The sequence below is a fragment of the Sarcophilus harrisii genome, chromosome 3 (genome assembly GCF_902635505.1).
Source record: "Sarcophilus harrisii chromosome 3, mSarHar1.11, whole genome shotgun sequence".
In the NCBI taxonomy this organism is placed as follows: Eukaryota; Metazoa; Chordata; class Mammalia; order Dasyuromorphia; family Dasyuridae; genus Sarcophilus; species Sarcophilus harrisii.
This window is the reverse complement of record NC_045428.1, coordinates 524,280,931-524,306,186: the sequence shown is the minus strand read 5'-3', so window position 1 is coordinate 524,306,186 and position 25,256 is coordinate 524,280,931. Positions and strand designations below refer to the sequence as shown.

The window sequence follows — 25,256 nt, the reverse complement described above, 5'->3', positions numbered from 1 at the left end:
TATGAGTCCCTAGAAGTCAGAGCCTGCTTATTTTGCTTTTGTATCCCTAAGACCTAACTTCACTGAGCATACACTAAAGCTTAATAAATGCTTATTGTTGCCAAGCTGGAGAGCATCTAAAGGAGGGTAAGAAGATATCTAAGTTCATGCCAGCAAAGAATTGCCTGAAGGAACTGGAAGTAGTTTAACTTGGAGAAGACTCATAGAGACAAGATATGTCTTCAGGTATTTGGCTTGTAGTATACCTGCCCACAGATCATTCTCCCTCCTTTCTCAAGGAATCCAAAATCTGGTTCACCATCTTCCTCTCTTCCCCAGTTGCTGCTCCTATACTAGAAAGCTTTAACATTTACATAAAAACTTCCTATGAGAATAACCTCCAACTTCTCCACCCTTCATTTCAGTTTCCTTTCTTTCTAATCTTATCTATCATTGGCTATTTCAACTCTATAATCACTTTCTATTCTATAACCGCCTTCCCCCTCGTCTTATTCTTGTCATCTGTTGCCAACCTCAATCTTGGTTTACTCCTACCATATGCCTCTTTGCTTCTATACATACTGTTGAACTTGAGAGGAAGTAGCACAATTGTGCTAACTGGGTATATTATAAATGCATGTAATCCAACTTCAAAATTGAGCTCATATTATAGTAAAACAATCCCTTTAGGCTTATTAAACTGTTTCTCAATCAGAAGCTATTTCACATCTCCTCCCTTCTAAAGGATCCTACCTTCATTCACCCAGCTGAGGACCTTGTCTTTTGGAAAAAATGAAGTCATTTGACATGAACTTATCTTCTTCCAATCTCTTCATCTCAAAACTCCTTCACATAATATCCAATCTCTCCATCTTCCCAAGAATCTGGCAAAATAGTGGACCTGCTCTTTTGCTCACTTCTCTTCCTGTATTTTGATCTTCTACTTCTATCTCAAACATCCCCAAATCTCCCAAATTTTTTCTTTTTCTTTTTTTGTATGCAATCAGAGTTAAGTGACTCGCCCAGGATCACATTTACTTAATAGTAAGTTAAGTGTCTGAGGCTAGATCTGAACTCAGGTCCTCCTGACTCCAAGGCTGGTGCTCTATACACCATACCATAAAGATGCCCCTAGTCTCCCCAATTCTTAATAAATGAATTTCCCTGGAACCACCATTTCTCAAGCTGATATCCCATATCTCTCCTCCCTTTTCCAAACTTCTTGAGAAAGTCACTTATACTTACCACCACCTCCTCTCTTCTCATTCACTCAAATCAGTTTCTGGTTTCTGATGCCATTGTCAACTGAAGCTGCTTTCTTCAAAACACCTAATAAGCTCTTAACTGAAATTCTGTAATGGTCTTTTCTCAGTCCTGCACTTTCTCAACATGTCTCCTGCATTTGACAGCATTGATCACCCCCTTCACCTAGATATTCTATCCTCTATAATTGCTCTGACACCCTTCTTTATTTTTCAGTTTCCTTTGCTAGTTCATCATCCATATCATGTCTCTTCATGGTGGATATTCCACAAGGTTCTGTCTTATGACCCTTTCTTTTTCCACTCCTGGAACTCTCTCCTGGATGTTTTAATACCAGGGATCTCATGGGTTCAACTAGCATGTCTATCCATATTTATATATCCAGCTACAGTTTCTCCTCTGAACTTCAACTGCCTATGGAATATTTATAAAGATCCAGAGGAAGGCACCCAGAGGTTTGAGTGGATCCTCTTTGAAGGATTTAGTGAAGGAAAGGGACAAAAATAGAACAGAATGGAAAAGATGTGGATGAACTCAAGCAGGCTGAAATAGAATAAAGGAGAGAGTGGCCCTCCTGGATGAGATCAAGGATTTATCATAGTATTCAATCCCTTCCCCATTCAAATATGTTGGAATTCTCTGAGGAAAATCAAGCTTGGACTTTCCAGTGATTTTTTTTTCCAAGATCACCCTACTAACAGTGGTAGAGCTGGGGCTGGCACCTGGCTTGGATTCCTGCAGCCTAGTCTTTTTTCCATTAAAGCAAGGCCACTATGTAGAAGAAGAATAGAAATTAACTTCCCAGTCATTAACCTCCTCCCTCACTCCCTTTTTAAAATTAAATTCTATTTTCAAATATGAAATATTTAACATACACACATCATATTGACTATGTTCAAAAATGTATTCCATTCTGCATATTAGTCTTTTATCTGTTGGTCAGGAGGTGAGGCTCTCTCTACTTTTCTTTTTTCTAGATAAGCTTTGCCTAAATTTTCATGTCTTCAATAGTCTTTCATCTCTTCTAGTGGTAATCTCCCTATGTTTTTCTAAGAGGTATCTATCTGCATATTATCTCCCCTACTTAGGACAGCCCAATCATCAGTAATAAAGAGATCTAGGGGCAGTTAGGTGGTACAGTGGATAGAGTACCAGCCCTGAAGTCAGGAGGAGCTGAATTCATTTCTGAGTCAGACACTTAACACTTCCTAGCTGTGTGACCTGGGCAAGTCACTTAGCTCCAATTGCCTTTGTATAATAAATAAATAAAGAGATCTATAGAAAAGCTCTCTAACTAGTGGCATCTGCTGAGTTAGCACACTTTAGTAAATGAAACACAAGCCTCCTGTCAGAAATCACAAATCCCCAAAATGGAGTAGGCTAATATAATAATTAGGCAATTAAGTAACTCTTCTATGTAAAAATAGCTCCATTAAACAGAAAGGAAGAACTGACAGCAGTATTTTCATTAGATTATAAGCTCCTTGAGAATAGGAAGTCTTTTACCCCTTTTTGAGTAGGAAGTCTTTTATCCCTTTTTGTATCCTCAAACCTTACTTAACACAATGCCTGGCACCCAAATAGGCACTTAATGTTTACTGATTGATGAATGAGTTGACTGTCCCTACTGCACAGTTCATATCATGAATATACCAGGATATTCACATTCAATGAAAAACTTTGGACATAAACTCATGAGAATTTCCCCAAAACTAGCCCCCAAGTACTTCAGCAATCTTCTATGGGACAGGAGGAGAGAGGAAGAGGAGTTAATATAATAACAATGCTACCATGAGGAGGCAGCATGGCATAAGGGGCAGAAAAGCAGCCCTGGGGGTAAGTACTGCCTGACACATAAGAGTCCCTGGATCTGGAATAAGTCTCTAGCTTTCAGAGCTCCAGACAATTGATAAGATTATAAACCGTAAACTAATTCAGGGTTTCCTAAACTTTTTCTCCACTTGCAAACCCTTTTTGCATGAGAAAATTTTAAAATGAGCATATACTGATAATAAATCATAATTTGGAACTCTCCAATTCAGTTGAGAGCTTCATTTGGAATTGTGAACAACAGTTTAAGAAGCTGGGAACCTATATCTACAGAGAAGTTTAAGAATTAGACAAAAATCAACCAACAAAAAATCCTTTGACTTTCATATAGTATATTTCATATACATTATTTCATCTGAACCTAAGAACAGTTGTTCAGTTGTGTTAAACTCTTTGTAACCTTCTCCAGCTCATTTTTTCAAAAGAAATTTGAGGCCAAAAAGGTAGTGAAAAATATGGGGAAAAGATATCATTTTCTAAAAATTCATTGAATACAAAAAGAGGAATGGAAGCAGACACAAATAGAATGTGATGACTACCTTTTTCAACTTAATTACTAACATTTACATGGTACTTTCTACATGTTAGGAACACTAGTTTAAGTGCTTTACTATGATTATCTCATTTGATTTTCACAGTAACCCTGGGAAGCAAGTGCTATTTTTTTTTTCTTTTGGAGAACAGGAAGCTGAGTAACTTGTGCAGGCTCCTAGCTAGTTATTATTTGAGGCAAGATTTGAATTTGGGCCTCCCTAATTCCAGCATCCACTTTCTATGCACTTGGCTGCCTACTCAATTTAAAACAAACAAAAAACTCAAACAAAATAATTTGTGCATAAGTTTTCATTTTCTTATACAATCCTTTTCTTTTGTTCTTTACATATTTGAATGGGGCAGGGGCAGCTAGGTGGTGTAGTGGATAGAGCACCAATCCTGAAGTCAGGAAGAGTTAAAATCTGGACTCAGACACTTAACACTTCCTAGCTGTGTGACCTTAGGCAAATCACTTAACCCCAATTGCCTCAGCAACAACAACAAAAAGAGTATTTATTATTTGAATGGGGCAGGCTAGGTTGCACAGTAGATAAGAGTTACTACTGGAGTAAAGAAAGCTTATCTTCCTAAATTCAAAACTGGCCTCAGATATTTCCTAATATATGACTCTGGATAAGTCACTTAACTCAGTTTGCCTCAGTTTCCTTACCTGTAAAATGAGCTAGAGAAGGAAATGGCTAACTACTCCAGAATCTCTACTAAGAAAACTCCAAATGAGGTCAAAGAATCACACATGACTGAGAAATAACCACACAAAAAATTGAATCTTTCTCTTAATAGCCTAATTATTATATTAGCCTACTCCAGTTTGGGGATTTGTGATTTCTGACAGAAGGCTTGTGTTTCATTTACTAAAGTGTGCTAACTCAGCAGATGCCACTAGTTAGAGCTTTCCATAGATCTATTTATTTATTATACAAAGGCAATTGGGGCTAAGTGACTTCCCCAGGGTCACACAGCTAGGAAGTGTTAAGTGTCTGAGGCCAGAAATGAACTCAGCTCCTCCTGGCTTCAGACAAAACATTGTCTAGGTAGTAAAAATATCAGTGCTTCAATGTTAGCTCATGACCATCCTGACTGCAACATGCAAGTCTTAAGTCTAAATAAAGAGAGAGTCTTCTGGAAGGAAGTTTTTGTTTAAAGGAATTATAGCAAAGCAGTCATGTTTAGTATAACATGCCTGAGCTTGGGTATGTCCACCTTTGCCAAATTCTTCTGGGAACACTGGTCAGGATGCATGAAACTATGTAACACACCCAGTTACTAACTACACCTTTGATAACAAAGCTGCCTCCTTACTATGACCTGTGATCTATGTTCTCAAACATCCAGTAAAGGAACATATGGGCTATGGCCTCTGGCTGTTAAAGACAATTGAGAAGAATAACAAACTGTCTGGCCTGAACACTTATTTATTGCCTCTCAAGTGGTAAGTTAGTAGGATATTCCATCACCAAAGTAAGCCTTTAATGAGAAAATCCTTGCTATAAAGTGATGTCAAAAAATTAAAAATCATGAACCACTGTAACATTTTTTTAAATGCAAAGAACAGAAGTTAGAAGAAAAAAAAAAACAGACAAGCAAGAAAGTTTTGAAAAAAATGTAAAGAATTTATTATATATTCTAAAAAACAAGCGACATGAAATGGAAATTCATGGTTTCATATAAAATCCTTTTATGGTTTACTTGTATATGGAAATGCTTTTTTAAAAAATTAAGTCAGAATCAAAATTGTTTCTTCAAAAACAATACTAGTCATAAAGTATACTCAGTTTTGCAGCCACAGATCCTAGGAGACTAACAAATTGTTCTAAATATAAGAGTTTAGTTAGACAAACTCACTGAAAGTTGGTATTCTTCTCCAGGCCCAAGAAAATCCTAGAAAGAAAAAATAAGGGGAAAAAAAAGAAAAGAAAGTCCATTCCAGGGAGTTTCTCTGATTTCAAATCCAATTAGACTCTCCTAACTCTCAAGCCTCAGCAGAGAACTATACCTGATAGAGAAGGAAAGAAGCATAATGAAGTTCCTAATACATGTCAGACATTGTGCTAAATAAGTGCTTTACAAACCCTTCTTTTGTTCTCTTAACAGTTAGTGAGCACAGTGAAGGTGAGGACTTACTTTAGCCTCTTTTTGTATCCCCAGCACTTAGCAAATTGTCTGGCAAGTAACAGGTACTCAAACATTTATTGGATGAATGATCTCACAAAGATTCTGGTTGACAGAACTATTATTATCCTTATTTTAAAGATGAGGCAACCAGGCAGAGATTAAGTGACTTGTCAGGGTAAGTGTCTGAGGTGAAGGGACAGGTCCAGTGCTCTATCAACTGGGTCACCAAGAATCTGAAACCAGATTCTGGAAACTTCATAAATATTCTATTAAAAAAGAGAGGGCAGGGGGGCTGCCAGTAACCAAGATTTGTAAGGTACCCCTTTGATACTTGTGTTCTTCACATGTGTTCAATTACATTTGTGCTTTAAGTATAAACCTATTCCCCAGATACTGCTCTGTTTAGTAAATACCTTTTTTATAAATGGGTTGAATCTGGCAGTATGATGATTAGTGGAGAATATATCAGTGGGGACTTGTGAAGAACTAGACTAGGGACTAGATACTACTGGAACCTTAAGTAAGATAGGAGCAGACGACTCTAGAGATTGGCCCAAGCTAGTCTATTATACACATTCATGTACATACACAAGTCCTAAAAAGGTCTATGGTTATTATAGGTTTAAAAACCAATGAAGTCTTGTCCTGAGAGTTGTATGACTCACAAACAGGTTGGCCTGAACAGGTTGATACTACCTCCTCCTCAACAGCAGAAACTTAAGTATAGCATACTTATAGTAATGGCACAGCCAAGTGGTACAGTAGATAAGATGCTGTTCCTGGAGTGAGAAAGAAATCCAACTCAGACACTGACTAGCTGTATAACCATGGCAAGTCATTTACCCTATTTGCCTCAGTTTCTTCATCCATAAAAATCATCTGGAGAAGAAAATGGCAAACCATCCCAGTATCTCTGCCAAGACAACCCCAAATGGGGCCAAGAAGAGTCAGACACAGCTCAAACTAGTCCTGCTGCCCCACCCCATAGACATTTGATTACACCAGTGTTTTTGAGGACCATTTGTGATGACTGCTCATTTCAAAAATAATTCACATTTAGATAGCACTTTAAATTACAATGTACTTTAAAACAAACTGTATAAGTTTCCAGTCAGTTGTCCTTTTTTTAATCCCTATTTGATAGATAAGGACAGAGGTAACATAAGGGCTACTAAGTGATAATACTAAAATGGGAATCCAAGCTTTGTGATTTCCAATCTGAACAAAACTGTCACATTACTTCCTTTGAGTCATTCAACCTGCATCAAAACCTGACCAAATCACTTTTGTCAGTGGCAACTTTTTAAAAAGTAGGTCTTTCTATCTCCCAAATACAAGGCTCAGTTTGGGTGCCAAGAAACCTTAGAAAGGCCTACTAGGTCCAAAGCAGGCCTTATAGAAACAAGATGAAAAAAGAGCTATGCTCAAAAGCCTAATTGCAAAGCAGAGACAAAGATTCTATTAAGTATACTGTGAGTTCGAAGACAGTTGCCTACCACTGGTGAGGAAATATTTCAAACTTCAGGGTTTCCCGTTTCTCCTTAAATGATGCATGGAAATATCTATATAGTCCGTATTTTAAATCTCAAGAGTAGTAGCAATTGTGCCAATTATAGAACAAAGCAATAAAATATAAATGGATATCTGAACATAACAACTATTATATGAACAGTTTGGAGAAAAAGAGAAAACCACAAACTGCCAAAAAAGTTGAAAATTCTGTTTACCCTCCTATCCTACAATCCCACTTTTTGCTGTCATTTTATTACCACTTCCTTACTCAACCAACATAAACATATTGCTGGAGAAACAGTATTTATAAAGTTGTCCCACCCTGCAAATTAATATTCCCTCACATAACCATTTGCTTATTACTCCTGCATTGATGCAATGATATTCTCTTCATTTTTTTTTTTAAATAGTTTACATAATGTCTGACTTGTACAATGAACTCTGGTTTGAGATAAAGTATCAAAAAAAAAAAAAAGTCTGGGAAAGAGGGGAAGAGGAATCCCAGGAAAATCCCAATAAAAGGCCATTTCAGAATAGGCTAAGATAGGAAGGGAATGCTGGAGGCCCTTGCTCTACAGTCACTAATACTGCTGTTTTAACTATGCCCTTGTGAGCAATCTCTACCAACATATTCAGAATGATAGAAGGCCAGCTATATCATTTTATGTTAGGATTCTTACAAGGTAATAAGTCAGTTGTCTAATTTAGCATCGTGCTTAGCAGTTCTTTGGTTCACTAATGTGTTTATCACTCATTGGAGTTCTACAAGATTCACAAGTCCGGGAGATTCACAAGTTCAGTGGAGAAAATTCACAAGTCAAGCTCCCACAATCCCACTCTCGGAGGAGGAGTCAACCTTTGAGTTCACACCTCTAAAACAGCATATAAAAGGACAAGCACTAGAGACTTCAGGGAGATTCAGAGCCAGGATTTAGAGGGAGCTGGAGGCTGAGGCTGAAGCTGGAAGAGACAAAGGACTAGTGGCAAGAGCTCTCGGGAACCAAGCAAAGCTAACCAGGCTATTTTGGGAAAGAAAATAAAAGATTTGAAGTTTTAACAAGCTGGCTGCATTTGAGGTGATTATTACTTTGAAATGAACCTAAGGCTGACTCCAGAAGCCCCCGAGAAATCTGCTGCCAGAGAACGATTATATTTTAGAGAAGAGAACATTACAATTTTGAACATAAGGGAAGACCCCAATTCTCAGAAGCATATCTCATCCCAGTATGTTCCTTATTTCCAATTCCTAGTTACACAACAAACACATACATATAAAAACACACTGACACAGAGATTTATCTTAATGGGATTCCCCAGAGTTGCATATTATAATTTAAGCAATAAGCCATTTCCAATCCACTTTCGATATTAGTATTGAGTTGAAACAAATTCTTTCACCTTGTTGTACATATCATAAGGGTTTTTGTAATATACTGAGGTTCAATGCAATCAATACAAAGTCATCTGTAAACAGGAGATATCTTTTGATAACCTTTGATGGTTAGATAACTAACATGAAGGAGGAATCTTTTTTTTTTTCTAGCTATCTTCCATGACAATGACAAACATGCTAGGAGAATATATGATTCCCAGTTTGGCACTTCATTTTGTACTGATACTCAGTAGATCACTGAACAAAGTTATTATCAAAGTTGCATTTGTCAGTCTTTTATAAGTTGGCTAAAGATAGTTTTAAAGATTCTTTAATTTGACCAACCTTACATTTTTAGACCATTCTCATAAAGATTTTATAAAGATTAATGAGGCATGTTCAATAGTAACTGATATTTTCTGTTGTTTGTTTGTTTGTTTTTTGGGGAGGAAACATTTGTGAATGTTTCTATTCTTATGAAACCTTCCTCTGAAAAATCTTGAAAACTGATCTCATAATGCCTCTAGCACTGATTTCTTCAGAATGTATTTGAGTTGCCCTAACTCCAACAATCTTAAGTACCATTGCTCTGTCCTCACATACTACATTAGGGAGGTTAAATGTACTGATGCACTATCATTATTACCAATTAATACTGATCATTAAAAGACTGCAAGCAGATCTGTCGTATTTATCATTCTATTTGATATCCGTTCTTGCATCTGCAAAAAATGTCCTTAAGATGATCTGACTTACATTATTAATCAGAGAAATGCAAATTAAGACAACTCTAAGATACCACTACACACCTGTCAGATTGGCTAAAATGACAGGAAAAAATAATGATGATTGTTGGAGGGGATGTGGGAAAACTGGGACATTGATGCATTGTTGGTGGAGTTGTGAACGAATCCAACCATTTTGGAGAGTAGTTTGGAACTATGCTCAAAAAGTTATCAAACTGTGCATACCCTTTGATCCATCAGTGTTACTACTGGGATTATATCCCAAAGAGATTATAAAGAAGGGAAAGGGACCTGTATGTGCACGAATGTTTGTGGCAGCCCTTTTTGTAGTGGCTAGAAACTGGAAACTGAATGGATGTCCATCAGTTGGAGAATGGCTGAATAAATTGTGGTATATGAATATTATGGAATATTACTGTTCTGTAAGAAATGACCAACAGGATGATTTCAGAAAGGCCTGGAGAGACTTACACGAACTGATGCTGAGTGAAATGAGCAGGACCAGGAGATCATTATATACTTCAACAACAATACTATTATGATGACCAGTTCTGATAGACCTGGCCATCCTCAGCAAGGAGATCAACCAAATCATTTCTAATGGAGCAGTAATGAACTGAACTAGCTATACCCAGAGAAAGAACTCTGGGAGATGACTAAAAACCATTACATTGAATTCCCAATCCCTATATTTATGCCCACCTGCATTTTTGATTTCCTTCACAAGATAATTGTACAATATTTCAGAGTCTAATTCTTTTTATACAGCAAAATAATGTTTTGGTCATGTATACTTATTGTGTATCTAATTTATATTTTAATGTATTTAACATCTACTGGTCATCCTGCCATCTGGGGGAGAGGGTGGGGGTGAAGAGGTGAAAAATTGGAACAAGAGGTTTGGCAATTGTCAACGCTGTAAAGTTACCCATGCATATAACCTGTAAATAAAAGGCTATTAAATTAAAAAATAAATAAATAAATAAAACTATCTCCTTTTCTAAAAAAAAAAAAAGATGATCTGATTTAGCTGGATCTTCTTCCAAGCCCTTTTTAGGTAGGTATAGGTTTTCTACAATAATTTGTGGTCCTTTATTAACTTCATTCAAATTTGTATAAGAGCTTAATTTTTATATGAAGTAAACCTGAGAGTCTAATGTGGCCCTTGGGTTTCCTTATGACTAGGCTTCAAGTCGATTAACATTCTTTTAAGCATCTACTATATATAAAATGCTTTGCTTAAGAATTAGGGAAGGGAATGGGGGAAAACTGGGACATTAATATATTGTCGGTGGATTTGTGAACTAATCAAACTATTCTGAAGAGCAATATGGAGCTATACCCAAATGGCTATCAAACTGTATATAACCTTTGATCCAGGAGTGTTTCTACTGGGCTTGTACGCCAAAAAGATCATAAAAAAGAGAAAGGACTCACACGTACAAAATTGTTAGTAGCAGTCCTTTTCATAGTGGCAAGAAATTGGAAACTGAGTGGATGCCCATCAGCTGGAGAATGGGTAAATAAGTTATGGTATATGAATGCTATGGAATGTATTGTTCTATAAGAAACTATCAGCAGAGAATGACAGGGAAAGATAATGTGGAATATTGGAGGGCATATGGGAAAACTGGAACACTGACGCATTATTGTTGGTAGGATTGTGAAAGGATTCAGCCATTCTGGAGAACAATTTGAAACTATGCTCAACAGGACCAGGAGATCATTATATACTTCAACAACAATACATCATATAGTATTCCAGTTCTGATGGACCTGGCCATCCTCAGCAACGAGATCAACCAAATCATTTCCAATGGAGCAGTAATGAACTGAACCAGATATGCCCAGAGAAAGAACTCTGGGAGATGACTAAGAACCATTACATTGAATTCCCAATCCCTATATTTATGCCCACCTGCATTTTTGATTTCCTTCACAAGCTAATTGTACAATATTTCAGAGTCTGATTCTTTTTGTATAGCAAAATAACATTTTGGTCATGTATACTTATTGTGTATCTAATTTATATTTTAATGTATTTAACATCTACTGGTCATCCTGCCATCTGGGGGAGGGGGTGGGGGTTAAGAGGTGAAAAATTGGAACAAGAGGTTTGGTAATTATTAATGCTGTAAAGTTACCCATGCATATAACCTGTAAATAAAAGGCTATTAAAAAAAAAAAAAAAGAAAGAAACTATGCTCAAAAAGTTATCAAACTGTGCATACCCTTTGATCCAGCAGTGTTACTACTGGGCTTATATCCCAAAGAGATTTTAAAGAAGGGAAAGGGACCTGTATGTGCAAGAATGTTTGTGGCAGCCCTCTTTGTAGTGACCAGAAACTGGAAAATGAGTGGATGCCCATCAATTGGAGAATGGCTGAATAAATTGTGGTATATGAATATTATGGAATATTATTGTTCGGTAAGAAATGACCAGCAGGATGATTTCAGAAAGGCCTGGAAAGACTTACATGAATTGATGCTGAGTGAAATGAGCAGGACCAGGAGATCATTATATACTTCAACAACAATACTATATGATGAGCAATTCTGATGGACATGGCCATTTTCAACAATGAGATGAACCCAATCAGTTCCAAAGAGCAGTAATGAACTGAATCACCTAAACCCAGTGAAAGAACTCTGAGAGATGACTATGAAGCACTATATAGAATTCCCAGTCTTTCTATTTTTGTCCGGCTGCACTTTTGAGTATGATTCTTTTTGTACAGCAAAATAACTGTTTGGACATGTATACATATATTGTATTTAACTTATACTTCAACATATTTAACATATATTGGTCAACCTGCCATCTGGGGGGAAAGGGTGGGGGGAAGAAGGGGAAAAGTTGGGACAAAAGGTCTTGCAATTGTCAATGCTGAAAAATTACCCATGCATATATCTTGTAAATAAAAAAAAAGAAAGAAACTATCAGCAGGATGATTGCAGAAAGGCCTGGAGAGACTTGCATGAACTGATGCCAAGTGAAATGAATAGAACCAAGAGATCATTGTACACAGCATCAAGATTATGTAATGGTCAACTCTGACAGACATGACTCTTTTCAACAGTAAGGTGATTCAGGTCAGTTCCAATAGTCTTGTGATGGAGAGAGCCATCTACACCCAGAGAGAGGACTGTGAAGACTGAGTGTGGATCATAACAGTATTTTCACTCTTTTGGTTGTTGTTTGCTTGCATTTTGTTTTCTTTCTCATTTTTTTCCTTTTTGATTCGATTTTTCTTGTGCAGCATGATAATTGTGGAAATACATACAGATGAATTGCACATGTTTAACATATATTGGATTACTTGCTCTCTAGGAGAAGGAGTGGGGGGAAGGGAAGGAAAAAATTTGGAACAAAAGATTTTGCAAGGGTGAACAGTATCTATGCATGTTTTGAAAATAAAAATCTTTAAATAAAAAAAAAAAAAGGAATTAGGGAAGGGAGAGGTTTAGAAAATTGTTTATTTTGTGTTCTGGCCAAGCAAAGATTAAGAGTAAATGTTGACAGGCTGCAACAATTTCAGGACATAGGGGGCTCTTCTAGTGTCCCCAGTATGATTACCAGTTTTAATCACTGCTGGATAAATGCCCTTAATTTTGTCTATTTACTAACTTTTAAGAATTTTAATTAGTCAGGCTAGATCTGCTATAATCAGGGAAGATCTTTTTTGCTCTTCTTCAAGCTCTCTTATCTTGTCATTTAATTTTAGCCTTTGTTCTAACTAATCTGTTTATCTGACAACTCATCCTTGATCTACAACTATTGGCTTTCCTCTTAGGCAGAGACAATTTCATTTTTTATGTCAAAGACTACTAAGTACCAGCTTCCAATTCTCTTCTGGCAGACACTAATACTGTTAAGTAGTCTACAAGCTTTATCCCTTTCCAATACCAGATTCCAAATCATAATTTCCAAACTACTCCTTGTTAGTCTCCACCTTCATTTTGTATATGTATACCTAGCTTGGAAGATGTTGTGAAGTTCTCTATTTTTACCACTTATTTGACCCAGCTAAAATTATTTTATTTTTCAACTAATAAGAGTTTATTTTCTGTCCCTTCTGTCCCTATCTCCCCCATCAAAAAGAAAAACAAATATACCTAATCAAGCAAAACAAATTCCTGTACTGTTCATGTCCAAAAAAAATGTTTCATTCTGCATCTTGATGTATCATCTCTCTAATAGGAGATGGATAGCATGGATTATCATCAGAATTCATGAATCATATTTGACCATTACACTGTTCAGAGTTCAAGTCTTTCAAAGTTGTTGGCCTTTACAAAGTTATCATTGTATAAATTGTTCTAGTTCTGACTGCTTCCCTCTGTATCAGTTTATAAATATCCACCCAGATTTCTCTAAACGCATCTCTTATCATTTCTGATTGCACAATATTCTATTATATTAATATAACCTAATTTGTTTAGCTATTCCAAATTGATGGGTATCCTTTTAGTTTCTATTTCTTTGTCACTACAAAAAAAAAAAGCTATTGTAAATATTTTTGTACATCTTAGTTTTTTTTTTTTGATCTTTTGGTGAATACAGTTCTAATAGTGAGAATGTAGGGTCAAAAGATACTTGTGGATTAGTTACTTTTGAGGCACAATTCCAAATTGTTTTCCAGAACAGTTGGACTAATTGACAGCTTCACCAATGGTACATTAAAGCACCAGTTCTCCTGAAGCCCCTTCAATACTTGCTGTCATTTCCTTTTTTATCATCTTTTTCCAAACTGATCAACATGAGGTAGACGCTTAAGAGTTGCTTTAAGTTGTTTTTTCTCCAATTTTTACTGGTAACAGTTATAATTATCTTCATGGTAATCTATTTGCTTTCTATTATCTCAATCACTCTCAAGAAATGATGACCAATTTTCCCATGAAATAATGTCTTTGGGTGAACTCAGCACCTACTGAAAGAAACTCAGCCAATTCACATGATAATAAGATCATATAATCATAAGATTCTGAGCTAAAACAAGCCTTATTAATCATTTAATAGAAATGTTCCCTTTTAAAGACGAGGAATCACCGCCAGAGTTGCCTACACTCAGGTAGTATATATAGTAAAGATAGGGAGAAAGTCCTTAAATGTTTTTTGTTTGTTTTGGTATCTGGTAGAGCAGTGGATAGATCCCCAGTTTTAAAGTTAGCAAGATAAGTTCAAATCCAGACTCAGACAACAGATTGTGCCTCAGTTTCCTCATCTTTTAAATAGAGTTGTCTCTCCCAACTGCCTCTTGAAATCCCCCAGCTCTCTACAATGCTCCTGTTCAAATGCATCTTCCCGCAAGAGCCTCTGACTGATTTCCCCAATGGCTGAGTTGTTAGTTCTATTTGCCAACTTTGTATTTATTCTCTTTATACTTATTCTGTACATATTTATATGTGTACTTCTTTTTGCTCTAGAATATAAAGTCCTTGTGAGTAGGGAGTCTCATTTGTTGCATTTACATTCTCAATGCTTATTAACTAACCCCAAAATTATCTTGTATTTGCTTTATGTATATTTTTATTTATTTGTCTATGTACTGTCTTGTCCTCTAGAGAAGATTCCTTGAAAGCAACCACTGTTCAAATGTCTTCATATTCAGGCATCATTTAGTGCTTAGCACAGAATGTAGGCTCAATTAATACTTATTGAATGAATGAATGAATGAAAATAAGTGCTTAATATTCTTTGCATGTGTAGCTTAATGATTGTCGAATTTAATCTAAATCCAATAATATGATTTATTAATCCTTGAAAGTAGTTTAGTATAATTTTAGATCTGTTAAAAAGACTCAATAAAATTTCACATGGTAAGTCAAAGACAAGATGACTTCCATCTAAAGGACAATATATAGCAACTTGCCAAAATCCTCAAAACAATTTAGTAGATTTATGAGTGGCAATTATCCAGGATTTTCCAAAGAACTGATGTACATTTCAGTAAATTCTGCTTTGACTGTGTCACCTTGGAATGGGGCGGGGTAGGCTCCAAAAAGTCCAACAACAACACATATTGGGGAGGGAGGGTTGATACAGGATTAAGAAACACTTTTTAATATTATCTTTTAAATAGATATATATATATTTTTATTGCTAGAAAGTTCTGCTTTCCGTTAAAGAACAGTTATTTCTTTTCTTCTATTTCAAGTTCTACTTGTTTATAGGGAAATCTCAAAACCTCAAGGTGGGCAGTAACAAATTTCAATCCTTGCCTAGGGAATAAAATGCTTGGGTCTTTGTTAAGTTGGGGAACCTTGTCCTTCCTCTCAATCATTGTCAGAAAAAAAAAATTCAAGAACATCCTAAATTTAAAAAAACAAACTAATGTACATTTATGAAATTTTGTTTGTAAATATATAGAATATTTACCTAAAGAAATAAAATGTATACTTATCCACTAATTACTGGGAATATTAAAAATTCCATTCAATTAAATACAAAAAGATGCTTTTTAATATGAACAAATATAGAAGAAAGGCAAGCAGAAGGTGCAAGAAAGAATAAAGAGAAAATAAAAACAAGTTCTCAGAAGTAAAATGCTAAGAAAAATGCAGAGACACATATAAAAAGAGATGAACAGAAATAATCCACAGGCGGAAGTTGGGAAAACAAGGGGATAAGCTTTTGCTAATACTTCATTTGATGGGAAGAGACAAAAGACTAAATTCATTTATAGATACTGTCTTGGAGTAGGTAGGAAGTGGGGGAAGGAGGGGAGCGGGGAACTAAATCAAAGAAGTTTAAGATACAAATTTGTACTTGGCAACCTCAGGCATAATTCCATCAGTCAACTACTTAATCTGTCCTCCTGCAAATTATGTGACTTTTCAACAAAGAGCTGGACCTGACCTGTGGGCAGAATTTCCCTGCCCCTGCACTATAGTAGTCATTTATACTGATAGTGCTAAATATGTTAACTGCTATTAAGACAATATGGCAAATCAAATTTTTCAAGTCATTCCCTAGCCTCACAAACTGATTTACCAGCCTTGTTTCCTTCCCTGAGGATGGAAGTAGTTAGAGTAGTGGGCAGAGAACAATTAATTTCCTTTCTAGCCCTCATCCGGAGAGTAGGACCACTAAATTCCAAGTTTGAGATGGGAGGAGCAAATGATATGGATAAAGATATTCAAGAAAGGGCAGAACTGCCAGCAAGGTCTTGAGGATGCAAAGCAGTGGCAACAGAATACAGCCTATTCATCTCTAAAGGGAAGGTTCTTAAATCTTTTTGTGGGTTCTAAATGCTTTTCTAAGTCTGGGGAAGCCTATAGACTACTTCTCAAAATACTATTTTTAAATGCATGAAATCATATACAGAAGATTACAAAGGAAATTAATTATATTGATAGTTTCCAAAAAAAATTTACTAAGTTCACAGACCCCTGGACCAGAACTCCTGCTTGAGAAGTACCTGTGGAAGCCAAGGGGTAAAAAGATTTAGCCAGAAGTGCCATTCTTTCAATTCAAAGTTTAAGGACACCATCTTCTATTTTCTTTCTGGGAATAAGGCAAGTCATTTTAACTCCTTCATATAAAGCCATTTTCCTGACCAGGGCTTGATTTTGTTTGTTTTTTAAATTAGTTTAATTTTAAGATTTGCCAAAGAGGGGATAGCTAGATGATATAGTGGATAGAATATCAACCCTGAAGTATCTGAGTTCAAAATCTAGCCTCAGACATTTTAACACTTCCTGGCTATGTGACTCTAGGCAATTCACTCAATTGCCTCACCCCACCTCACTCTTCCCCCCCTCCCCCCCCAACCCCGCAAAAAAAAAAAAAAAAAAAAAAGATTTACTAAAGAATCAAGAGTTTTTCTTTTAGATTTTGCTTTTTAATGCCTGCTTTAAGCTAATTCTTGGAACTTTAATGAAAGGAAAGCAAATGTAGGAGAGAGTAGAATGAAAAAGATCCAAATAATTTGGCTAATAATTAAAATATCATTAACAAATACCTATTCATTATTAAACCTATATATATATATATATATATATATATATTTAAAGCATCTTAGACCAGGGACACAACTGGTTGATTTTACAAAGACCTGAAAAGATTTACATGAACTAATGCTGAGCGAAATAAGTAGAACTAGGAATACATTGTACACAGTAACAGCAATAATGTGCTAGGATCAACTATGAAAGATTTGGTTCTTCTTGGTGGTATTCAGTGATCCAATAAACTTTGAAAAGAAAACACCATTTGCATCCAGAAAAAGAACTATGGCTATTAAAAATGTATTCAACACATGCTATGTTCACTTCTTTTTCTGGTGGGTTTTTTTTTCCTTCTCTCCCAGGGTTTTTCCCTTTTGTTCTGATTTTTTCCTCCCAACATGATTCATAAAGCAATGTGTACTAAAAAAAAAATTTTTTTAATTTAAAATAAATTTTAAAAAAGGAATGACAGAAAAACCCTCCACCCAAAAAAGATTAACAATTGGTAAACATAATTCAAAAAAGCAATAGAATCCAAGTTCTAAGTAACAATGTCAAATGTTTCTATACAGTAAAACGTTTGTTCAACCTGAGCCATTCCCAAATCTAAGTCAAGACCGCTCCAACTAGGGTTGCACTTTCAATGGCCACAGTCCTATCCCAATTCCACAGTAGTTCAGGATAGGATTCTAGTCAAACTGTATCAATTCTGAGATATTTAATCCAGATTTAGGGATTCTCAGGCTGAAATGCTACATTAATAGTCAAAGGGAAGAACCCAAACATTTCATGAAATGAAATGGTCATTTTAGAACTGTGAGAATCTCACTTTCCCCTGTAGCCAAATTATTACAGACTGGAATCCAAAGAGATTATCCAAAAACTGTCAAGTCTTAAGAATGTTGTAAGTCCAGTTTAACTAGATGCTGGACTCCATACTAAACAAATAACTTTGTAAAGCTAAGCCACCAATAAATAAATATCATTGCAGCAAATCAGAATAGCTACTTGATTTCAATTTCTCTAAAAGATGATGGTGATTCAGTATATTTTTTAATATTTGAATTCTCACAAATGAATTTCTGTGAACAGCTGGATTTGAGGAGTTGGTTAGTGTGACTCAAGCCTGTCTTCTTCAAGAAGATAGAATCACTAAGGAATTCTGTGGGTAAACATGTCCCAAATCTGAGGTTCTTAAATTGGAGTTTGTAAAATTTTTAAAAAGGAAATAGTTTACTAAACATTTTGCAACACATGGTTTTCTTTATGATCAAGATTGTATTTTGTGCATTTAAAAACAAAATTCTGAGAAAGGCTCATTAGGTTCACAAAAAAAGGTTAAAAATCACTATCCTAAATAAAGGATGGACAGTAGAAAGATAAGGTCCTCCCTGACAAGTGCCACAGATTGAGTATAAAGTCTTGATTTTAATTTGTTAAAGTCTTTTTCACAATAAAGATACTTTTCAGATTCTTTCCTAAATGATATTAAATCTAGATATTTGATACCTCTTTCCTAAACAAAAGGCAAATAAAATTATAAATGAAAATGTAATTTTTTTTCCAATCAAGGCACTCTTCGCAGTTTTTTTTTTTAAATTGCCCTCTATCTAGTCCTCTTCCAATGAGAAATTGAGAAGAAAAAGTGTCTTAGCACCCAGTTTTCTCTTAACATATGTATACTATAATATAATAATGTAGTTCAATGCTACATCAATCCAGCAATCACAGTTTAAAGAAAATATAAATCTTAAATAACTATTAGTAATTATAATTATTAGTAGGAATCTCAAATCACAATTAAATTGTTGATTTCTAAATGTTATTAGTTTGTCTGAATTATTGAAGATGATCATTTAGAGTCATCTGGAGAGTTGTAATAAAATAATAAAAATAAGGAAAGTGCAAGGTATGAAAGTTACCCTACAGAAAATGTATATGCAAAAAAAATGGTAGTTTCTTTTATGATTCCATCATCCAGCAGGAGGAAAACAGCTATTAGTCTAAGTTATCTCATCTCCCCTTTTCAGCTTTGGAAAAAATGCAACCAAAACTGGGGCAGCTAGATGGCGTAGTAGATAGCACACCAGCCTTAAAATCAGGAGGACCAGAGTTCAAATTCACCGTGAGACACTTAACATTTCCTAGCTGTGTGACCCTGAGCCAGTCACAAAAAGAAAACTAATGATTATACCTAAATTTCCAGAAGAATGCAAAAAGAATGGGTAGGAAGAGATGAAGAAAAATGAAATTTAGTGGTTTTGACTAGATAAATATCACCAACTCCAAAAGAGTCAGCATTGGCATTAAGCTTGCATTGGCATTATGCTTTCCAAAGTGGTGCAATATCCGGATCTTCATATCCTGATTGGCCAGATCTAAATTCTTGTGGTATTAGACAGTATTTGGTTTCCTTACATAACTGAAGTTGATGACTTTGCGATTTCTTTGGGAGTCACTTCTTTGGGCCACTTCAAGTTAAACTAAGTGTTCAATTTAGTAACTTCTGATCAGTTTTCCCAGTAAATTTTTTTTTAAAACAAAACTATTCACACTTTGAAAGACATACAGATGCTTTCAGGCAGATTACTGGCATACATCAGTTGCCATGCTTTCTGAATAGAGCGTAAGAATATGGATTTTAACATTTGTAAGAGTACATTTAATCTTTGAAAATTTAAAACCAGTTGTGGTTACAACTTACTTATAAACCTTTTCTCTTGATAACTATTTTTGGGTATGCCATTTGTTGAATTTTGAACATAGCTGATATTTAATTTATTTTAAATCATTAAAAGACTAAAAATAGTCAAAAATTAATTTGAATCTATTCAATTTCCATACTACCTTTAAGAAACTTTCTCCAGTCTTTGCAGTAAAAGGCAAAGAAATCATAAACTATAGGGAAAATTTTTGCCTACAATCAAAGAAAATATCTGATATGATTCTTCCTAAGGCAAACAAAACAATAACTAAATTCCATTCAATTGAGTGAATCAGTGCCACAAGTAGCTCCCAATTAGGGGAAATAATAAATCCTATGAAGTAGTTGCCTACAATTACCCTGTTATGTAATTATATCTTTGAAGAGTTCCAGTTCAAATTTTAATCCATGGGCCACTTCACAGAATTCATTATCTCACTCTCCAACCCAATTGGGACCAGGATGTGTACCTAAATGCAGAGTAAGAGAGGGGACAATGTGACTTAGTAGAGGAATGTTACTTGGTGGATAGAGGGCTAGCCTTGAAGTCTAGAAAGCCTGGGTTCTCTAACTCCCTAGAATATATATTAGCTGTATAACCAAAAGCAAGTCAATTAACTGCTAGGAATCAAAACTTAAGTTAGAGGCTTGGGATCTGCATTGGTAAACTTCCAAAACAATGAAATTACATCCATCTGCTCCTCCATCAAAAAGAAAAAAATCTGAATAAAGCCAGAAGTTTAAAACTGAAATGGACCTTCAAAATTATTTAATTGAACCCTCCTCTCATTCTGCACATGAATAAAATAGAGACCAAAAAGGCCATATAGCTTGTTAGAAGTTAAGCAGCAGAGAAGAGTTACAGCCTTGATGGCCTTAGTACAAATGACTTCTTCCTACTTTGGATTATAAGCAGTTAGGGGTTGCAATGGACAGAGCCCACTAGAACTAAAGGCAGGAGAAACTGGGTTAAGATCCAGCTTCTGCCTCTTCCTAGCTTGGTGACCTTGGGCATGCCACTTAACCTCTGTCTGCCTCATATTCTCTCTAGAAGAGAGGGATAATAATAATAATAGCATCCTTATCAGAATTATGGTGAGAGTAAAATGAGGTATCTGTAAAGCGTTCTACAAACCTTACAATGCTATGTGTTAGCTATTAATAGTAACAGCTCAGTGCTCTCTCAATATTATTTCAACTGATCTTTTAACAAACCTGTGAGGCAACTGGCTTATTCCGAAAGAGTAAATTTATTTACAGAGGAGGAAACTGAGAAAGACACATTAAGTAATTTACCCAGGGTCATACAGCCAGGAAGTATCTGAGGCTAGGTTTAAACACTGGTCCTTCCTGACTCCTTAGAGCCAGCTAGCAGCCTCAATTATTATTCTGGCAATACAAATGGATATTCGAAAAGTAGAAATAGAATAAATCCTATCACAATTAAAGCATTACCAAAACAAAACAAAACCTGATGCATAAGTTTCAAAGACAAAAGACAAAGATAACCAAAGACTCAGCTATGAATTACATTTTTAGTTACACTTATTCTGTATAAAGACAGACCTGTTCTCTGACCCCTGTTCATCTAATATTCTCTATAATTAAATAACTAATGTAAAAATTGCATCTCAGAAGTGGAAAAAAGAAACTAAGCTATGGGTGAACTTGAAGAATTGATTTGTCCCGCATAAACAGGAATTCTTCATAGCCTTTCCCATTTTCTCACTTCAAATGTCCAAAACAAATTTAAAAATTCAGTATGATACAGGGGTCCTCAAACTACGGCCCGCGAGCCAGATGGGGCAGCTGAGGATGATTATCCCCCTCACCCAGGGCTATGAAGTTTCTTTATTTAAAGGCCCACAAAACAAAGTTTTTATTTTTACTATAGTCTAGCCCTCCAACAGTCTGAGGAACAGTGAACTGGCCCCCTATTTTAAAAGTTTGAGGACCTCTGAAAAGAATACTGGATTGGAAGTGAAAGTGAATTGAGTCCCAGCTCTGCCATCAACTAACTGTACAACTTTAACCACATCACAACCTCTTTGGGCTTCATATTTTCTATATATTAACTGAAGGCAGGCAAAATGAGGCAGTTAGGTAATGCAGTGGATAGAGCTCAGTGCCTCAAGTCAGAAAGACCAGAGTTCAAATGTGGCCTCGGACACTTACTGGAATTGTGAGATTGGACAAGTCACTTAACTTTATTTGCCTGTTTTGCCATCTGTAAAAAGAACTGTAGAAGGAGAAACTACTCCAGAATCTCTGCCAAGAAAAATGAAGTCAAGGAGAATAAGAAAAGTACTAAACAAAAACAAGGTCTGGAATTAAAAATCCTGTTCTCTGGGTAGGGGGAGTTTCCTTGTTGTGGAGAGGAGGAAGGTCATTTCAAAGGTCCAATCTCCCTATCCCTCCCCCCAATAAAGCTGAGTATTCTCAAAGGATTCCAAACTGGAAAAAGTTTTGAAAACCCTTTAGTTCAATCCTTCACTATACAGAGGAAATTGAAGAGATTGTCAGTTTCCCAGTCACATGGGTAGCAAAGTCTACCCCAGGTTCTTGGACTTAATAGGGACTCCTTTCTAAACTGCCTCGTGGATTTCTTACTTTAAGTCTCAGCTAAAATCTCGCCTTTGCAAGTTGACTTTTTATCTCCCTCTAAGATTACCTCCAATTTATCCAGTATCTATCTTGTTCCTAAAAATAATTGCTTGCATGTTGTTTCTCTCATTTGACTGTAAGCTGGTTTTGCCTTACTCCAAGCTTAGTAAAGTGTCTAACACATAAGGGGAAGGTTTTGTCATCTTTCTCTTTTTCTTAAAGTCTAAGAATTTCTCATTATTTATTAAATAGAAGCTTAAATGAGCTACTTTTCCTCTCCAAGTATCTACAGATAAATGGTAAAAAGTCCCATTCCATCGCTTAGAACAAGATTTTAACATAACAAAACAATTTGGAACACCATTGTAATAATGGAATTTTACCTCTATAGAAGATTAAAGAGTTTCTTCAAAAATTTTGGAAAGTTACCACAAACACATATTAAATTACGACGATGAATTTCATTGCAGACTGATTGCCAAGTTCAGACAGAGGTGTATGTTTACATTTTCTCCCATCAAATTGCAGAGGAAATGGATCAGGTTTCTTTTGGAACAAGTAGTTCATCTGATATGATAAAGAACTTACTGATTTATTGAAAGGCCAAGAAGCATTTATAAAAGGGACACAGCAAGCTGAGTTGGCCCTGAAGATAAACAATACTAAACACATAACGACTTAGCCCCCTTCCTGCACTTCCTTCACTGAATCAAATACAGTGAAAGTGGATCTGCAAAGGCATTCTTCCTACTCATTAAAAAAACTCATTGTACAGCGATACATAGTATCCTAATATTTTAACTGTCCAGTAGTTTTATATTAACTACTCAAATATCCATTGACATATCTGATAAGCTACTATAATTAAATCATGATCTTGATAATTATCCAAACAGCATTCTTTTAGAAGCTAACCAGTCAGCTGTTTGTGCTTATTTGATAGGCTATTTGTCTGCGCATCAACTCCACTTCTGCAAATCGAGCAGTATGCAATTACAGGCAAATAAGCCAGCAAGAGAGAAGGAACTCTAAAGCTATTTATAGGGATGTTGTTTTTTGGTTCCCTGTATGTTCTAGGCACTTCCCCATAGAAAGTAAAAAGGGACAGGAGGAGAAGAGGATCGAAGAGTGAAGAAGTGTAAATGGTTTGCAATGTTTTCAGAATGAAGTAAACAGAATTTAAGTTTCCCGAGTGCCACTTCAAAATTCACTAAGAATGGTGGACAGAGGGAAAAGAAGGTTTGCCCGAGGATCAGGGCAGAAAACACTGCAACTGCAATGTATCCTCCACCTTCGTTCTCTTCTCTCCAATAGATGGTTCAGCGCGTCTTTCGGGCACCTGCCCCGAAGGCAGCATCAGCAACGCGGGCCGGCACAGGTGCGGACCCTCCCAAAGCTGGACCAGGCTGGACAGCAGCCTCGATCCCATCCCAGGGACACCGAGGGGCGGAGAGGCTGACGTCTGGGGTGGGGGAGGGAAAGAGTGCCGACATCCTACAGGGGGGAGTGCCCGGGCTCGAGCCACCGGTCCAAGAGACACGCAGCCCGAGGAGGCGGCGCGCAACGCTGCTCGGCAGATGCGACGCGGAGCGCCAGGAGATGCACACTGCGGGGAGATCAGGGAGACCCCAGGGAAGAGAGAAAAAAGTAGAAGCCAAAGAACAAAAGCGCTCGAGGCGAGACGCGGAGGGGGAGTGTCGGGAGGAGAAAAGCCAGCGCCGCCTCGGCGCTCCCCACCCCACCCGGGGTATCCCCGCGGGGTCCCGTACCTGTCCTCCGAGACGCTGATGACTCCCTCCTCCTTGGGCACAAGGACTGCCATGTTGACCACGTCCTGGGACCCCTCCACCCGCTGCAGCAGGATCGGCTTGCGGGTCAGCGCCTTGGGCTGGATCTCCGCCGCCATGGGAGGAGGGGGCAGGCTGGGGGGCACCGCAGCAGCAGCAGCGGCGGCGGCGGGGCCCGCGCGGGGACACCTGAAGACTCTAGAGTGCGCAGCCCCGCGGATGCGGGTTCGAGAGGGCAACACGGGCGCGGGCCAGCGGGACTGGAATAGCGGCGGACACAGATCATATCCCGGCTGGCCTCCGGGATAACTCGGTGGCGCTGGCGGGCCCGGCAGCGACAGCAACAGTGGCGGCCCGAGGTGCCAACAGCCAAAGGGAGAGGAGGGGAGGGGACAAACGGGACAGCAAGAGAAGGGAGGGGGAGAGAGGGAGGAGGGAAAAGGAAAAGGGCCATCCCTCGAGGGCGGGGCCCAAGGACTGGGGGAGGAGCGTGGGCACCGGGATTACGGGCGATCATCACTTCCGGCGAATGGGACCGGGCCCTACTAGCCAGGAAGCTGGAGCCTCGTGCGCAGGCGCTTTTTGTATGGCTTCCCTTCTGCTCAAGCACGGATGCACCCTCGCTTTCTTCTACTGCGCATGCCCTCTCATTTCTCCTCCCATGCCGCCTCCCTTTCACTCGTCTGCTTTCCTAATGGAACTTCCAGGCCCCGCCCTTCTTATCCTCCAGTGGAAAGAACACGCGTATTCCCGACCTCAGGCAAAAGACGTGTTAGCCGATGGCACCGCCTACTCCTGCCTCCCTACCATAGGAAGAACCGGAAAGGGCCGGAAGCAATCGG

General features: G+C 37.3%; 1 protein-coding gene across 2 annotated transcripts in view; it reads right to left on the bottom strand.

The window, feature by feature from the left end:
- Nucleotides 1–24,806, bottom strand: part of WDFY2 (WD repeat and FYVE domain containing 2) — a 145,015-nt gene extending 120,209 nt beyond the window's left edge. Inside the window, exon 1 of one of the 2 annotated variants that reach the window (XM_003764550.4) lies at nucleotides 24,397–24,806. In XM_003764550.4, coding sequence (XP_003764598.1) covers nucleotides 24,397–24,533 — 137 coding nt within the window. In that variant the 5' untranslated portion in view covers nucleotides 24,534–24,806. The remainder of the gene's footprint in view (nucleotides 1–24,396) is intronic. The other variant, XM_031961963.1, reaches the window with a different exon arrangement.
- Nucleotides 24,807–25,256: the final 450 nt, after the last annotated feature.